Genomic DNA, 18,286 nt, shown 5'->3' on the forward strand with positions numbered 1-18,286 from the left:
TTTATCCCAGTTGCATAGCTGGGGAAGGTGATAATGTAACTTTCTCAAGGTCACTCAACCTGGCTCTGAGCCAAGGAGCAACAAAAGGCAAAGGCACAGTTGAGGGACTCAGGCCTAGGACCAAAGAAAAAGTGAAAATTCCAGAGTTTGGCAACAAAGTGGACACACATGCTGGTAACAGTCACTTGAAATGGGGTGCTCATTTACCCTCTCAAGACCCCCTTAGGGTGAAACTCTTAACAAAAAAATAGGGGGTCCCCAACTTACACTTCTTTTCATGCATGAAGAAATTAGACATCCAGGGAGATTAAAAATCAGACCACACTAACGCAGCAAATAAGGGCTGAGTCGCTAGGAGGTGCCACGTATTGGGCTAAGCTGGGCTCAGGAGGGAGGGTAGGACTTCTGCTCTAATTCAGATGAATGGAGGTGGCCAGGGAGGGCCCACAGAAGCAAAGGCCATGACTTTGAAGACTGAAAAGAAACTTGAATTTAGTCAGGAGCTCAATGGTTACCTTACAACAGTGTCTATCAAGTGGTGGAGGCAGAAGCCAAGACTGATGAGGAGGTAAACAACGTAGATTCAGTATAAAATATTCTTTCTAGAAGTTTGGCAGGGAGAGAAGGGAGTCTCTCCCACCTACTCCTAGGAACTATGTCTCAATCTAGTCAACACATTTATTTTTATCTAGAAGTAACAGTGCACAGGTTGTTCCATAAAATTACAGGACACTTTGTAACTGATATTTGTTATAAAAGTCATGTTTGTGGAATAATTATAGCTTTTAAGATGAGAAAGGAAAAAAATCACCTTCAACCCTCACAGGGTTTTGAGAATGATTTCCTAAGGACAGACTCATGTTACTGTACTTCTTCAACCTATCCATCTTCCAAGTAAAAGTCTGCTTCACACTCACATAAAGCTTAGAGTGCTTCCATGGGCCAGCGGCTTGTGCAGTGGTGTGCTACTGACAGTGTGGCACGGTGTAGCATGTAGTTCCCAAGAATGTGGGCCTGGCAGGTAGCATTGGCCAGTTCCCATGGTGTGAATGCTCCCCCCAGCCTATTTCAAACTTGGCCAGGGTGGCGTTATTGAGCAGCATCGGGAAGGACACACAGCTTACAACTACATAGTGGTTCCACTGGAGATACCAGAGCTGTATGTGACCTCAGGAGCACAGGTAATAGCAAAATGTAGAACAATTAGGATGAGATGAATTTTAAGTATTTATTACCTTTGCTGTTAATTGTACATTAACTTAATATTTAATTGGCCGTTTAGCAACCAGTTCTCAAAATTGCTGAAATTTTAACTATTGGCTCTAGAGAGCCAGTGTGAGCCAGCTCCAGCACACCACCGGTGTGGTTTTACATTTGTCCTCCAACATCTGTGCACCTCAGTATTTCCTGCTGTCCCCCAGTACTTTAATGTGCACTTGCCTAGCTTAATGGTTGGTAAAGGAAGTACCGCTTCTTAGAAATCTGTCGCTACATAGACATTAATGCATGAACCAAGTCATATTACACATTTTAATTTCTGGGTAAATAAACATTTTACTTTTTAATCTCTTTACCAGTATTGGAAGTGTGTACTTCATTGAAACACTTATTGAGAAGTAAGTATATTCTCTGACTTGTTTACCAGTAGAATCTTTAGTCTTTCCAGGAGATTGTGGTCCATCTTTCCTGCCCCCATTACCTCTGAACAAAAGTTACAAATGAAAAGGACAGATGACAAAAAGAAGACAGTGGCCAATGGGTGATCCCCTGTGTCAGGTTTAAGAGCTTTGCTTTCACTTGACCTTTCAAGAAGAGTTTTTAGTACCCTTTCTGATTTCTTTGCTGATGATCCGTTTACACATTTGATGCATATTGTGCCAAGGACTGTGCTAGCTTCTAGGGACAAACCGTGAGTAAAACTGCTCCCTCCCCTCACTGGCACTTAGTCTAATGGAAAGAGAGTGGCCTTAATAATCCCATAAACGTACAAAGTCAGCCCTTGGTGAGTGCTCCGAAAGGCATGGAGAGGGCCCCTCGGCAGGCTGTGGGGATCCATCTTGTCTGGGGACCTGGAAAGAATGCAGTTTCTGCAGTGAGAATGGGAGGACGAAGAGCTGCCGACTTGAAACGCTGGGAAGGCACATTCCACATACAGGGCACAGGGAAGCCCAAGTCAGAGGCCAGATCTGGTCACATTCAGCATTTAGGGACTTGCAAGAACAGTGGAAAATTAATGTTTTAAGTGGGATGGGTTGTCAAGATCATTTTAAGTAAGCTCTTTGGCCTGAGTATAGAAAAGTTAATGTTAGGAGTGAAACTAAAGGAAGACAAGAGGTCACAGAACTTGAACTAGGAAAGTGGCAGACCTGGAGAAGAGCAGAGGAAGCTGAGAGATTTAGGGGGGAAATTCTGCAGAATTTGGTGATGGATCAGATATAAGGTTTGGGTCAAAGAAGTGACTAGGATAGATTCACCAAAATAGAGACCTATGGGAATGGAAACGAGGAAAACTAGATTATTTTCGTTTTTCTTACTGGTTATGAGATGCCTTGAGAAATCCAAATAGAGGTATCACTTGGCTGTTGAATTCATGAGCCTAGAACCCAGAACAATTGGAGCTGGATACGAGGTCCCAGGAGATACTGGTTTTGTTTTTTTTTTTTTTTTTTTTTGCTTTTACTTTTGCTTCCTTTTATTTTACGTTGAACTTATTCCCTTGCCATAAGTTTTTGTTTCTTCAGTTTCTTCTGCGATATCTTTTTCTTGTGTGCCACCTCCTCTTCTGGTTTAGGAACAATCTGCTCTTTTTCAGTAAGGATCATCTCAATGTGGCAGGGGGAGCTCATGTATGGGTTAATCCGACCATGAGCTCTGTAAGTTCTGCGGCGCATTTTAGGGGCTTTGTTCACCTGGATGTGCTCAATGACCAGAGAATCTACATCTAAACCCTTAAGTTCAGCATTACTCTCTGCATTTTTAAGCATGTGCAGTAAAAATTCAGCACTCTTTTTGGGCCACCGACCTTGCGTCCAACCCCACTGTTTGGCCTGGGCACATCTGCCAACGCCACCATTGTAACGATGGAATGGTACGCATTGCTTCTGTAGAGTAACATCCTTCAGATACTTGGTGGCTTTTCGGATATGCATACCCTTGATGGCCTGGGCAGTTTCACGAGTGTTCTTAAAATGAACACGTAGATTTGAACCTCTTGATTTGCATGACTTTGTAGGGTTTTCTGGGTCAAGTGAGTAGCGAACCATTTTCAGAGATCACTAAGGCCGCATACGGGAAGAGCAGGAGATACTGGTTTACAGGTGTAACAAGCCCGGAGGTGTGTTAAATCACTGTGGAGAACAGGATTAAGCCCTTAGGAACTCACAAGACCAGTAAAGGAAAATAAGTCACAAAGGGGAAGTGGCCAGAGATACAGGAGGTATTTGTATTAGCACCAATACAAAACTTAGACATCCTAAAGGCTGTCGAATAAGAGAAAGAAGAAAATATGGCTGTTGGAGCTAGCAACGTGGAAGCTGAGGGGGACCTTGCAGGGCCACGTCAGGGAAGGCTGAGATCAGGAGTGTGTGGGAGGGGAGGAATGAGGCGGGGAGTACAGGCAAGTCTTTGAGTACTGGCAACATCCAGACAGTAAGTGAAAGGGAAACAACTAGAGAAAGGTGTTTTATTTTGTTTCTATGCGATGGAAGGGAAGCGAAGATGTAAAGCTACTGGAGAGGATTCAGCAGAGAGAACTAGCTCCAGGTCCAGAAGCCGGAGGTCAGTATGCCATGAGGTCCTGAGGGTGCTGGAAGGAGAGGGATGGGTGGGCTTTGGCCAGAAGAAGGGGTCCACTTTTTCTGAGTGTGATCCTCCTGCAGAAACAGGTGTGTTTGATAGTGGGAAGTTGAGTAAGTTTGCCTCTGGTGACTTATATTTTTCAGTGTTAAGCAGGAAATAAGGTCAATGGCCTAGAGAAAGGGTTGGGGGTTGGAGGCATGGCCTAAACTAGTTGGGGAGGAGTTAGGGTTAGGGTCAGAGCAGGCAATTCTGAGAGTCCAGCATCTTGAGCCCAGGAGCCTGGCTCTGACCTCCCGCCACCACTAGTGATCCTGACCAAAGTACTTGCCTATGTGGCCTTAGTTTTCTCCTCTGTAAAATGGTTGTATCTCAGAGTTCTCATTAATGAGAAAATACATGTCGAATTCTTTTTTTTTTTTTTTAAGATTTTTTATTTATTTATTTATTTATTTATACAAGCACTGGGTACAGTCAGAAGCGTGGGAGGGTGAGAGAATCCACCAGAGCCAGAGCGGGGAGCAGAGCAGGCAGAAGGACCGAAGTACACTGCTGAGGGGAGCAGCGGGCGGCAGGAGAGGTCTGCGCGCCATGTGGGACCCTCCTCCGGTGGCCTGGGAGCAGCCGGGGATCGAACCGGCGTTGCAGAGGCTGCGGGCAGCTTCGCAACCCAGCGCTCAACCGCTGCGCCACCGGGGAGGCCCTCGAATTCTTAATAACTACCTGCCATTGGGCTCCAGAAGGGCAAACTGTTACTAATGTTATTACTGCTATGTAACTCTTGTTGGGTCTAACCTAAGGCCTGTATAGCCTTTTGGGTTCATTTCCTTTGAGGATTTCTGGGAATGGAATATAAATGTGCTATGAGACCCTAAACAGGCACCTTGGGAGCATGAGGATCTTCTGAAGCAGGATTACCTGTGGAGAAAGAATCTTGGGATCTTGTACAGTCCGAGGCTCTGCCCTGTTATGATGTGACGAGAAGGGGGAATCTCAGAAAAGACTCAGTCTGCGCCAAATCTTTCAGTCACTGGAATAGCTCTTTCATTCTTCATTTGTGATCATTACTGTCATCGCTGTTAGAATCTCCCTTAGCCAGGAGTGCTTGACATTAGGCGTGCCAAGGAGAAGGGAAGAGAAAGGCAGAAGCACTTGGGCCTGGAGGCATGAAAAAGGGCTTGAGGAGAGGATGGAAGTAACTGGGCCCAGGGGCCCTGGGACAAGGCCACAGTGGCCTTTTGAGGATCCAGGTAAAGATGGAGGTGTGCATGCTAAATCAACTCACCTTTCCCAAGCCTTTGTCTCCTTTTGCTTCTTTTTCCCCCTTCCTTCTCTGCCCCCTGTCTATCCCTCCTCCTATGGCATGGAAGCTTCCATTTATTTCTCCCTGTCTTCCTAAACATTTCTTCCCCCCCCCCCCCCGCCCCGCCCCGCCCCCAGTCCCACTCACTAGAGTGACATCTTGAGCCTGATCCTGCCGCATTAAAAAAAAAAAGAAACTGCCTACAATGCGCCCTCCAGTGCTGATCTCCGCTGAGATGTGGCAGATGGCAGAGCCTGACAGAGCAGCGGCAGCCCCTCCTAGCCTGGGCCTGGGAGCTGCCAAGGCTAGTAAACGGGGCATTTATATACCTAGCCACACTCTTGTATCCCCCACCCACCCCATCTCCCCAAGCCAGCTTTCATCTATTGCAGATACCACCAGGCAGGTTTTAGCTGCCACTTGACCTGCATCCTTCCTTTCTACCTGTCCCTGTGAAAGACTCCCACAGTAGACACCGAGTACAGAGTTCATTGGTGAGTCAACAAGATTTACTGGTCCAGCCTGTGGGTATCCCATGTGCTTGGTCCTTCTCCAGATGTGGAAGAAATGGGGCACACAAAGCCCACTGCTCGGGACTCTCCCTCAGGGTATAGACCAAAAGAGTTCACACACAGTTCCCGGGGGTCCAGCCAGGGGTGACCAGCCACCAAATTGCTGAGAGATTGCCTGATCAGGTGGAGGTGCCAAAGACCAATGAGGTGAGGACTGGTTAGTGGGACCAGGACTGGGTCAACGTAAGGCAGGCAGAGCTCTGGGCAGGCTGCCCCAGCCTGGGGAGTGCTTGGCTGATAGGGTATTTAACTCTGCTTCTAAATAAAGACCCTTTGACCACCTGCATTCTCTGGACCTTGTGTTTCCAGGGGAAGAATGCAGATGAATGCCCTCAATGCGCAGGGAGGAACTTCTGGAGTGCAGAAGTGGGATTCTGGCTTCATGGGGCACTAAGAATACACGCAGGGGCCCTGTTTCTTGGCCACTGTGAAGGAAAACACTAGATTCCTTTGTATAAGTGTCATCTCTCGTGGACCCGACAGACTTCTGACCTTCCCCATGAGTTTTTACCCCACACGTTCCTCCTGCAACACAGAACAAGAGTGCCCGTGGCATCTTCTCCCTCCTTCCCACACAGCCTTAGCCAGGATCACCCAGGGCTGTGGGCTGGGCCTGTGCCTAACACAGCTCCATGCTCTCCACGTCCTGCCCCACACAGCCCTCTGAGAGACACAGGTCAGCCCCACTTTACAGGTGAGGAAATTCATAGATGGGAAGACCAAGTTGCTCAGCAACCCGCCCAAGGTCTACAGTTAGGAAGAGGCAGAGCAAGGAAATGAGTCCAGGCAGCCTGGCTCCAGAATCCGTGTTCTCAGCCCTGCGATACACAAACCACCCTGCAAAGAGAGAAACTGCTCTCTGCTTTGACCCCAAGGTGGGCTCCCCAGGACTAAGCCATTCCTCCCCTTCCACGGCCGAGAGGGGGACTGGGGCAAGGAAGCCTGGGGTAACGGCAGAGCAGTACTGGGGTAGGAACCAGAGGGCCTGGCTTTTACAATAACTGATTCAGGGTGGGCCCCAGGAATTGACCTGGATCTCTGAAGACCTTTCTAGATAAGACAACATACAATATCAGGGACATGTGGGAGGAGGGGTGGCCATTACCCCATGCTGCCGCCATCTTCTCCAGCCTTCACCCTCCCCGCCCCCCTTTTCCATCAGGTGGGCCTGGGCAGGTCAGAGCGCAACAGTGTGGCATCTTGGCTCCCCTCGCGGCCTCTCCCACTGTGGAGGGAAGGGATGCTGCCCCCAGCACGCTGTCCAGTGAGGCCTATCGGAAGCCCCCTGTGCAGTCTGGTGTCAGGACACCTGGGTTCAAGTCTCAGAGGAAGGCCCTCCTGCCTCTGCAGAGCCTCTAAGTCAGCTGACCAGGGCCACACATCCCCAACCCCATGGAGTCACCAGCATGAGGGGAGACAGGGCGCCGGGGCCAGTCCTGTCATTCTGGGAGGACAGCCACGTTCCCTGCTGTGACAGTTCCCAAGCTGACAGCTCTCCAGATCCAACCTGAGTCAGCGAGAGCAGCAGGCTCTTAGAGAGGCCTGTGGCTGTTGGGGAGAAGAGAGGAAGCACGATGGAGTGGGAGCTGAGGCCAGATGCTGGCGGAGAGGAAGGGGCTGGGAGGGCAGCAGACAGGCCCACGTAGGGGCACTTTTTTCAACAGAGGGAACTATAGCGCCGCCTCAGTTTCAGCTTGGGAAGGAGCCCCTATGGGGTGTGGAGTAGCTGGGCTTTGTGGCTGCTGCTCGTCCCCTTTGAGTTTCTCCTTCCTCTAGCTCTGTCCTCACATCCAGCCACTGACATTCTACTGACCTCAGCAAACGTTTCCTTTAGGGCGACAGCTCAAGTGCGAACCAGGACCTCTTCCCCTGGATCTCCTGGCACCACAGAGGCCAGCTGGGACTTTCAGAGGTTTTATTAAACAATATTTGTTAAGTGAATAAGTGCTGAGGGAGAACAGAAGGGTATTAGCGTATGATGTCCACAAGGCTTAAAAATAGCCCAGCTTACAAACTCTGGGTTTCTGAGCCTGTCCCTGCCAAGGCCTGGCAGGCTCCTGCCTGGCCTGAGCTGTGGCTTTCGGCCTTCATGGGGAGGAGCCAGTTGAGGCCCAACACCATGGTGGGGGGAGGGGCGCTCCTCACTAGTCCCCCAAAACCACAGGTTCCCTCTGCTGCCCACCTAAGTCACTCCCTTTCATGTCCACTCCCTAGGAGGATGACACCTTAGGGAAGACCTGTGCGAGGGACAAGTCCTGCCTTGTGGATGCACAGCTGCCCCCGTTTCCTAAGCCAAGCCGGATCCCGAGTAGCCAGAGGCCACCCTGCTCCTACCCAGGGCCTGGGGCTTGGGAAGACTCAGGCTGAGCTTAAGCTGTCTCTGCTGCTCTCAGTGAAGGCACAGAACCAACACTAACAGCTTCGGTTTCAAGAGCCAGTAGTCTGCTCCCGAGGGCCTGCTTTGCCCACTCCCCGCTTGGCTGTCGAACAAGCCAGAAGCCTGGGCCACACAGGCTGTTTCACGCGGTTTGTGCCTTTTTGCCCACCTGGGTAGGAGAAATGCCTGGCAACCCTGGTTCCCTGAGGAATGAAAAGGCAGTCACCACCCTGGCCTGTCAGCAGTGCCCCTCCCATCACAGGCCCCCTTCTGCATTGGACTTCCGAAGCTGTGTTGTTGCAGGTAATTAAAGGGTTTTAATTAAATTAGAATCCCATCTGGCTGGGATCAGTCAGGCCCTTAACGAGGATTGTGTGTCACCAACATCAGAATGTGGATGGGGACTCAGACGTGCCGGGCTGAATTTGGGGACTGAGGCCTTTCAGTCGAGCAGAGAATCCTGAGCCCTAGGGGGCTCCCTGCAATGAGCAGCAACTTGTTCCAGCTCCAAAGATGGAGGCTGTTTGCCTCAGCGCAGTGAGGGTGGGAACTCGAGAGCCTTCCCTAGTCCATGCTTGCCTGTGAGGCCACAGACCTTCCATGACGTGTGACCAGATATGCAGGTGGTATCTCGTTCTTGCAGATGAGGAGGATGAGGTGCCCAACACCGTCGCATCTGGTAGAACTAGATTTAACCACCAGAAATAGAGACATTTGATAGAAATAAGATAGGCATTTGATTTTTCTCTAAAGTCTAAAGGTGGGCAGACTTGGATTGGTATGATATTTCTATTCCACAAAATTTTCAGAGACCAAGATTTCTTCCAGATCACTGCTCTGTCCCTTCTGGGGTGTGGCTCTTATCCCCAAGTCTATGATGGCAGCTAGAGCTCTGGCAATCACATACGTATTCCAGGTGGCAGGATGGAGGTTGGAACATAAAAAGAATGAGGGGATATAAAACAGGCAAAGGGCATACATCAACTCTCAAGATTTCTGGAAGTTGCTAGATAACTCTTTAAGCTACGTGTCGCTGCCAGATCTTAGGCATGTGGTCCTAGGCACGAGGGAGGCAGAGAAGTGTATTTCAGGGAGCCATGTCCCCAGCTAACAATGGCGAACTCCATTACTATGGAGAAGGGGGAAATGGATATTACAATCAGTTGCCTCTGGCACAGGACAAGAACCCAGGTCTCCTCCCTCTGGAGGTGGGGGGCGGCCCTTTCACCTGACCACACCAGGAACAGCAAGGCTGATATTAACCTAAAGCCACCTCCAAAAACAAAAGAGAAGTTGGGCCTCCCTGGTGGTGCAAGGGTTAAGCACCGCACTATGAAGCAATCTGCAGCCTCTGCTGCAGGAGTTCAGAACCCTGGCTGGCCAGGGAGCAAACCACGTGGCGCAGCAGACCTGTCCTGTCTCTCCCGCTGCTCCCCTCAGCAGTGTATTTCAGTAGATCTGCCTGTTCTGTTCCCCACTCTGTGTCTGGTGAATCCTCTCACCCCCGACACCTCTGGCCTATACCCCAGCTCTTGTATGCATACATAAACAAATCTTTAAACAAAAAAGAGAGAAGAAAGTAACATCCATTGAGCAAATGGTTTCATTTTCCCAGCTACACTCCAAGGTATATACAGTAGATGCTTAGTTTTTCCACTAAGGAGCCTTTAGAAGGTTATGCCATTTGTTCAAGTCCACCCAGCTAATAAACCCCAGGCCCGGGATTGGCACCCAGAGGATATTCCTGCCACACCAATGTGGCCCGTTCATTGGCAGCCTGTGTGGTTCCAGAGGTGCGTGCTTGTCCCTTGGGAGCCTCTAGCCAGGTGGCTCTGAGATGATGAACCCGGAGGCTTTGAACGAGGCGTCTTCATGTGGGTTGTTACCAGGTCAGCCATTCACTTGGCGGGTCAAAAACAAACCAGGGCCCCGAGGAGCCAGAACTCAGCCCCCAACTTCTGGGCACCAGGTCTCCTCTGACATTTGTGCCTTGGTGACAGTGGCAGCTGTTACTCCAGGACTTTGGCATATCAGCAGGTACCGCCCCCACCCAAGCTTGCCTTTGCCTCTCTGCACCCGTCACCCCAGCCCCCAGTTCTCCTGGCAGTACCGCAGGACTCAGAGTCTTCGGAAGTAACATTTCTCTCTCCCACTCCCAGTCATGACATTGGCTCGCTGCCCAACAGAGCAGCCGGTTCACTGTGTATGCCTCAACCCCCCATCCAGACCCACATGGTAATCCAGGCCCTGGTCACCCTTGACCTTCAGCTGCCTCCACCCCATGCACACCCTCCCCCTGCTTCCCTGCCTACCCACCCACCTCGTGTGCATCTCCTCGCCACGGGAGTGTGCCGCATGCAAGGTCACCAGCATTCCTGCCAAGGATGGGGACGGGGGTGACTCAGTTCCCGCTTGCTCATCCTGGGGAAGGAAAATGAGAGGGGAGGGAGGAGAGAGGAGGGAGGAGAGACCCAGACACACACTTGCTTTTGCCTTAAGCCTCATGGGGAGGAAGAATCTGCCTTGCTGCCAGCTGACCTCAAAGCCACAGGGGACGGTCTCCCCATCCGAGGTGGGACACTGAGCACTTCCTTAGGGCCGACGGGCAAAGGTGTTATTTTGATGCCCAGAAAAGAACAAATTTCCCCCCTGCCTCCATATTGTAGGTGTTGCCCTCAGGGATACTCCAGTCTGATGAGGGAGGCTCTTGGGGTCCCCAGTCTAGTGGGAAGATACAGAACTGTGTTCCCAAAGAGCCCTGATCTGGATGACTTGTGCAGAGGCCCTATTCCCATAAAGGAGACAAGGCCCCTGGCCCTGGGGCAACAGGACCAGGGGCCAGCAGCCAGTCACTGATGGCCTGAGGTGCCAGAGGGCCCTGAAGGCCGTGGTTGGGGCGAGGATAGGACTTCAACTTCTCCCTGGGCTAGGAGCAGGCTCCTCCCAGGAACTGCCCTCCTGTGAGTGTTTGGAGAGTGGAAGGTCAGAGCGCTTCCAGGACTTGGGGGTCCAGCTCTGGGGTGGGGGGGACAGGCGGTGAGCACTGCTCACCAAGGGAGCAGAGGTGGGAACCTGGGTAACCAGAGGCAGTTGGCCCCTTGCCTCTGAGGATGAAGGAGGCCGCAGGAAGCATCTGGTGATGGCAAGAGCAGGGCCCAGAGGGCTAGTCCAAGAGAATTACGATTCGGGAGGAAATCTGTTAGCAAGATTCTAGCTGAGAAGAGCCGCCGGGTTGCGGGGAAGGCAGTAAAGGGGGATGAAGCGGTGGAGTGTGTGTGAGGGTGAAGTGAAGTTATTAAAATGAACCCACCCCCCATGCTGGCAGGACTGTGTGCCAGGCAGGCTGGCCCTCCAGCTGTCAGCAGCATCTGGCTCTCTGCAGGAGTAGAGGAGCCAGAGCAGGTGGGTCAGAGTGCCCCCAGGCCCTGCTGACAGTTCAGCCTCCGCCCTCCCTCCCTCTCTAGGACCACGGGGCCACGGGAGGTGCCTTGGCTGGTGTCTGAGGGGTTCACACATCTGCAGGAGGGAACACAGCAGCCCAGCAGGGCCTGAGCCCCTGGGTCTCTCTGAACTCTAAGCTCTGACCCAGGGTGGGTAGGGAAACTATGGCATGGAGGAGAGGGGGCAGTCTCCCGGATCTCTGCTCAGGACAGATGACCCCAGCAAGCTGTGCAGGGGAAGAAGCTGCCATAGGAGTGTGGGTTCACTTCGTGTCCCCTTTCTGGGTCATTTCATACAACAAGGTGGCTGCTGGGCCCCATCCCGCTCTGCTCTGCAGTGCAAGAGGCCTGGTCCAAGCTGAGTGATGGGGGCCAGGGGAGACAGGCTGGGAGTGGTGAGACCACTCCACCCTTGTGCTGGGGCTCCTTACTGTGGCTGTGAGGCTAAAAGGGAATCAGGGGACACAAGGGCTGACCTTCCGTGAGAGGTGACCTCGAGAAGGCACTGTGGCCTCGGTAGTGGGGCCCCTCCTTTGTCCTCGCTGAGCCCCAAAGTGCCCAACTGACTTCCAGATGAGGAGCCACTGGCAGGCCCCTCTTCTCCTCTTGGCTGGGGCAGAGGAATGGCTGTGTTCACAGCCCTGCCGATCCCCAGTCGCCTGGCTGTCCCTTCGCCGGTGTCAGCAGACTGAAAATCCAAAGCCTCTGGATCTCTGAAAGAACCCTTGGCAGGAGAAGCAGGTGGAAATCACAGTTGGGAGGAGCCAGAGGAGTCTCATGCTCGGGAGCCAGAGCCAGAAAGGAACTTAAAGGCTGTGTGTGAGTAAGAGGGGTCCTCAGGTGGCGCCTGGGCCAGGAGAACGATGGGCACCCGGGCACCCGGGTGAGCACGGTGGTCTCAGGCCCTCCCCAAGACCGACGGGACCAGAAACTCTGGGATGATTGTGCTGGGCAGTCTTTGTTTTAAGGAAGCCTCTCAGTGATTCAGAGGCCCAATCTCAGTTGAGAACCTCTGGGCTGGGCCTGCGTCTCATTTTATAAAACAGAAATGGAAAGAAACCCAGAGAGGCATGAAGTCACCCAAGGCGCAAAGCAAATCCCCGCTGGGTCACCAGGATGGCAGTCCAGGGAGAAGACCCTGGCTCACCCGTCCCATCTGCCAGCTCTTCCTTCCCAGCTGTTCTTGCAGATGCAGCCCCCACCCCCTAACAGAGCCAGGCGCCCTGTCTCAAGGAAAAGTCCTGTGGACCGCCAGGCACCCAGCCCCTTCCCCCAGACAGCTTGGAGTCCAGTGCCCCCGCGGGAAAGCTTTATTCCCTGCTCCAAGAACAAGACTTTGCACACAGAACTCGACATTCAGATGATTTCACGAAACCTCCCGCCCCTCCCCCCACCACAGACAGACACTACAGAACAGGTTCAGCTCGCCATGGTGGCCTCCCTCGGCTCCACGCTGCCGAGGGCCACCCCGGGGCCCAGAGGGGAGGCACCATCTCCATCTGGGTGAGCCGGGATCTGACAGGGGAGACTGGCTGTTGCAGGATCACTCACTGGACAAGGACGCTCCTGGAGGAGCCAGCAGGGGGGACCGCACACATGAGTGTCCACGGTGGCCGCAGTGCTGGGAGACCCACCACCGCCCTCCGTCTCGGGACAGCGTCCTGCCAGCTCGAGGGTGGGTAGAGGTGGGGGGCAATGGCACGAGAGGAAATTCTGGAAAGGGGTGGCCTGGCTAGAGGCAGGGGGTCAAGACATCAGTGGCTCCATGGGACAGCGCTCGAGTCTCAAGCCACCTTCAGCCCACCGTCCAGGACAAGAGACTGGGGGCTGCCCAGTGGGGAGGGCTGCAGAGTTCCTCCCGTTGCCACCCTGAGTGCTGGCTCCCAGGAAGCCCGACTTTGGCGCCTAGAGGGTGTCCACGCTGATGAAATCCCCTTCTCCTCGCTGCCGTCCCTTTTCAGGACAGCAGGGAGGAGCCAAGGTTTTAGGCTCCTCCCCGTGACCTTATCTGGGGTCACGCTGGTCTGTCTACCCAAGGGCCTCGGGGCCCAGCATCTGCCCACCCTCAGCTGGGTGGGGAAGTCACATAAAGCTGCGCAGGAAACTCCTCCTTCGGTGCTCCTGCGCCCCGGGCCACAGCCTCGGGCCCGGCCAGCACCTGGGACCCCTCCGGCGCCCCTGGAGACTTGGTCCCGGCCCCACTTGACCTCTCCTCCTGTCCACCCCCCTCCCCGCCTCTGCCCCGTGTCCAGACGATGGCCTCCTGCTGGGCAGACTGTCCCTCCAGCCCTGACTTGGCCTCTGCGGCCTGCCCGGGGTCACCCAGAGGGGTAGTAGGGGGTATCGCTGTGGTAGTTGTAGTCGGGACACACCTTCTGGACCAGCCTGTAGTCCGTGCTGTAGAAGGCGATGTAGACGCAGACGACCTTGAAGGGCTGGGAGCAGCTCCAGGTGGCTGAGCTCTGGGCATGGTCGCGGGAGCAGGTCTTGGCCGGGTCGTGGGTGCACAGCGAGGTCCGGCGGCCCCGCTCCACCTTCTCCCATTCCATCCGGCAGTTGAAGATTTTGGAGGCCTTGGCTTCGATGAAGATCTGCTGCTCCTGGTGGAACTCTACCGCTTTACTGGGGGGCACCAGGCTGATGGAGATGTTGCCCTGGCCCGTGGCGTTGTGCCGGAAGTGGACGCTGAAGGTCCCGTTGCCGTGGTCCACGATCTTCCCAGTGACGAGCAGGTTGAGGGCCACCGTCTTGATGTTGGAGTAGAAGTCCCCCCAGCCGAAGATTTTCTTCACTTTGGCTGAGGGTGGGGGACTGTGTTTTGGACGGTTGGGGGGCTGCCCAAGGGTCCCCCATGCCTCCCCAGGTGGAGCCAGAAGCCCTAAGAGGGTGGCATTGGCCATGGAGCGGGACTTAGGGGAGAGGTGGCCCCGCCTCCGAGGCATCCGGGGCCGAGGCTGGCTCTCGCGGTCATCATGCTCAGGGTCCTCTGCACCTGGGGGACCATCATCTTGGCCACAGATGACCTATGGAGTGAGTTGGGGGAAGAGTGAGAGCCCCATCGCTGAGGGCCCACCGTTGCCCACCAACCCGCATCATCTCTCTCCCTGGTTCCCTTCCACTCCGGCTCTGGCTCCGTGGACTGAGGAGCCCCTCCACCTCATTACGCACTTGGGCTGGGGGCGGGTTTGCCTTCTGGCTGGTGGTGTGGCCCCATCTAGTGCTCTAACACTCCCCTCTCCTCCCGCTCCTCTCCTCCTGGGCTGCCTCTGGCCACTAGTCAGTCTACAAGATGGCCTGGTAGTCTCTCCAGGGGGCCACGGCACAGAGAGGCACAATCCCGACCCCTAGAGTGATGGGGGAGGCCGAGCTCCTGCTCTTGGGAGACCCCCACCTGATGGCAGACACATCCCCTAGCTGGCTCAGCCCCCCACCCTCATCTTACAGGAGCAGCAGAGTCTCTGCCTCTGAAACGCCCAGGCTGGTGGGGGAGGTGCAGTCTCTGCCCTTCAAGAGCCTGGAGTCAGACAGAGGAGCCCCACCTCTAGACTGGGAGAGCCCCCGTTTGACAGGACTGGTCGAAGCCCTGCTTTGGGGACCTAAGGGTCGGTTGGATGAGACACCATCCCTGCCCTGGGATAGTCCTACCCTCAGAGGCCGGGAGAACCAACAGACAATGGAAACAGACCCCAGTGGCTGCTTTCCCAGGCACAAAGCGCTTAGGTTTGCTAGGCCTGCCTGAGCGCCACACCCAGGGAAGGACCGGGGACCAAGGGTATGGAAAACCAAGCACTCCCCTGGGGATAGCGATGACGTCCAGGACATTACTAGCAGAGGGAGCAGGAATTATGGTTCCATTTCACAGATGAGGACAACAGGACTCATCGCCGCGAGCTAAGTCACACAGGGTCGGCCCTCCCTAGCACCACACACTCTGGTCTCACATGTGTCCTTTCACGGGGGTGTAATCTGGGCTCCGTTCCCACCCCAAGTCTCCTGGAAAACTCAGCGGTCTCTGCTGGATCCGCTAAGGTGACATGCGACTTCCTGGCAGAGGACCAGCAGGACACCCTGACTGAGCTCCGGCACAGGCCAGCGCGGTCGGACATGGGGGGGGGGGGGTGGTCAGAGGAGACTTTCGGGGAGAAGCTCCTGGTTTGTGTGTACTGGCTATTGAAGGGAGCATTTGCCCTCTGTGTCTGCGTGCCCAGTATGTGGGGCATCAGCTCACAACCGGGCAGCATCTGGATTTGCTGGCATCACCCTGGGTGAGGATGGGGGTGGTTTAAGAGGCTGTGGTCTAGAGGACTCCAAAGGGGCTTGGGATCTTTGAGCCCCTTGTTCTGGCCTGGTCATGCCCTCAGACATGCAGAGGCCCTGCCGGACAGGCCCAGGGATGGGGCAGAAGGACAGGGGGAGGGGAAGCTCCTGGGGCTGGGCTCCAGGTAGCAAAGCTGTGTGTACTGGGCTGGGGGTGGGGGGGTCCCAGCTAAAGGCTGGAGCATAAGGGCCGCAGGTGGGATGTGAGACGGCTCCTCCACGCAGTGCCAAGGGGAGGAGGCCAAGGGGATTGTTGTTTTGGAGAAAGAGCAGATCCAGATGTGAGGCTAAGGCTTCTCCACGACAGGATTGTGGGGGGGCGGGGATGTGGGGAGCGGTTGGCAGGCGCGAGGTCCGAGGGGAGTTGAGCCCTGGGCTGGGGGCTGCGGTGGGATTCCCCCGCGTCCGGGGCGGCCAGGAAGCCGCGGGCGAGCGCGCGGGGCGCGGGCTCTGGGAGCCCCGCTCGGCTGCCGCGGGCGCCCGGGGCGGGAGCCGCCTGCCCTGGTCCTGTGGGGCTCGGGCTGCGCGCTGCCGGGAGAGGAGAGGAAAACAACAGGCGGGGAGGGAGGGAGTGGGAGGGAGGACCGGAGGGAAGGACGCGGGGGCCGCCCCCCGCCTGGACCGACTCTGCGCACGGGGGGATCCAGACTCCGGGCTCCTCGGACCCCCGAGGTCAGGGCAAAGCCCACACCCCTGACCTAACGGGCCGGCGCTCCCTCTCCCCACCCCCACTCCTCTCCCGCGCGTCCCGGGCGCCGGGAAGGGGTCAAGCAACCCTTGGCGACCCGCCGGCCGGCCTCGTCCCTCGTGCCGGTCACACCTCCCGCCGCCGGCGGGCTAGTGGGTGGGCCAGCGAGCGCCGCTCCCCGCCCCTATTAACCCTTTCTCGGGTCTCCGGCCTCGGAGCCGCCCTCTCCCCCAGCCTCCAGGTTTCCCCTTCATCCTGGGATGCTGGGGGGAAGGGAGAAAGTTTCAGGGCTCAGAAGCTTCCCGCGCTCTCCCCCAATGCTCCGGGCCCCCGCCCCTGCGCGCAGCTCCCCGCGGACCACTCACCAGATAGAGGCTGCCCTGCACTAGGAACGCGAAGCAGCAGCGAGTCAGTTGCATCTCCTCCTCCGCTCACGTGCCCCTTCCTCGCTTTTCCTTTCGGGGTCCCAGGCCCCTTCCTCACCCCTGCTCTTTCAGGCGCGCCGTCCCATGCTCCCGGCGCCGGCGACTCGCGGCCCTCCCCTCCGCCAGCCGCCCAGGACCGACCCCGCCCCCTTCGGTCCAGCTGTGCAGCCGCCGCCCCCTCCCCTGGTCCAGCTGCGCGCGCCAAGGCTCCCTCTCGAGGTCCCAGATGTGCGCCCGGAGCGCCTCGAAGGGCCCCAGCTGCGCGGTGGCTCTGCCGCTCCAGATACGCGCTCGGCGCCCCTCTCGGCTCCAGCGGCGCCGGGCTCGCCCAGATGTGCTGGGGACCCGCGCGCGCGCCCGTCCCCGGTGCTAATTCTCGGGACCAGACGGCCCCTCCCGCCCCGTCGCGGCGCGCCCCCTGGCGGAAGCCCCCGGCCGCGCGGAGCCCCAGCCGCCCGCTCCCCGCGCGGCGCCCCGCCAGACTGGAGCGCTCCCGGCGCCCGCGGCTCCCGCTTCCTCGTCCCTCCCACCGGCGGCGGCGGCGCGGCAGGTACTGTGAGCCCAGCCGGTACCGCCGGAGTTAACTCCTCCCCTGCCGGCCCGCAGCCGCCGGACCGAGGGCGGAGGGGGCAGGACGCGGGGGCGGAGCACGTCTCGGCCCCGCGGAGAGGGTGGCGGCCGGGGTCAGGGACCCCACCTTTCCACCCCCTGGCAGGGCGCCAGTCTCAGCCAGCGCCAGAGGGACTCTGCTGCCCCACTCTGACCCTCAGCAGACCCGGAATTGGGAAAGGTCAGTTTTCCAAGCCCATCCCACCAGCCGGGAGGGAATGTCCTGCTCAGCGCAGCCCGTCCCCACAGCCAGAAGCCCACTCGCTCTGCACGGGCTCGCTCCTGCGCGCAGGAAGTTCTCCCGGCTGTCTAGCCTGTGCGCCTTCTGGTACCAGGTCATTGCTGTCTCTTGCCTTGCGCTGACGACCCGGGAACACTCTCCTTTCTCGGTCCAGTCAGTGTCTGGAAACTTGATTTCTCCCCTGCCCTGCACAGGCCGCTAGGGACCGGGATGGATTCTGCGGCCCAAGGGAGGGCAAATCTGAGAATCTGGGGTGGGCACGGCCTCTCTGGAGACTGTCCCTCCGTTCTTCCCAGCTTGCCCTCTCTGTGACCAGGGAGTCACCCCGTTGTTAGTGGGGCTCCTATCCCAGTGGGGCCCCTGGTTATCTCTGGTCTCTGCAAGCCTCCAGGGCAAGGAGGAACAGGACCCTGATTTGAGATTCTCCAGGGTGTGGGCCTGTCCCCCATGTCTACATTTTCTTCTTGGAATTCCAGGGCCCCTTTAGTCTCCAGAAAAATCAAAGGTCAGGTGCTAGCA

At 56.1% G+C, this 18,286-nt stretch overlaps 2 protein-coding genes across 2 annotated transcripts; both read right to left on the bottom strand.

Moving 5' to 3' along the window:
- Positions 1–2,344: 2,344 nt before the first annotated feature.
- Positions 2,345–3,263, bottom strand: LOC311174738 (large ribosomal subunit protein uL22-like; the record flags this gene model as incomplete). Its single annotated transcript, XM_084239413.1, has 1 exon — positions 2,345–3,263. One exon carries the CDS (start codon positions 3,261–3,263, stop codon positions 2,709–2,711), a length of 555 nt encoding a protein of 184 aa, XP_084095539.1. The 3' UTR covers positions 2,345–2,708.
- A 10,542-nt stretch (positions 3,264–13,805) lies between these two features.
- NXPH3 (neurexophilin 3) lies at positions 13,806–16,911 on the bottom strand (the record flags this gene model as incomplete). Its single annotated transcript, XM_084239104.1, has 2 exons — positions 13,806–14,510; positions 16,858–16,911. 2 exons carry the CDS (start codon positions 16,909–16,911, stop codon positions 13,806–13,808), a joined length of 759 nt encoding a protein of 252 aa, XP_084095230.1.
- Positions 16,912–18,286: the final 1,375 nt, after the last annotated feature.

This window comes from Talpa europaea (genome assembly GCF_964194135.1).
Source record: "Talpa europaea genome assembly, chromosome: 7".
Taxonomy (NCBI): Eukaryota; Metazoa; Chordata; class Mammalia; order Eulipotyphla; family Talpidae; genus Talpa; species Talpa europaea.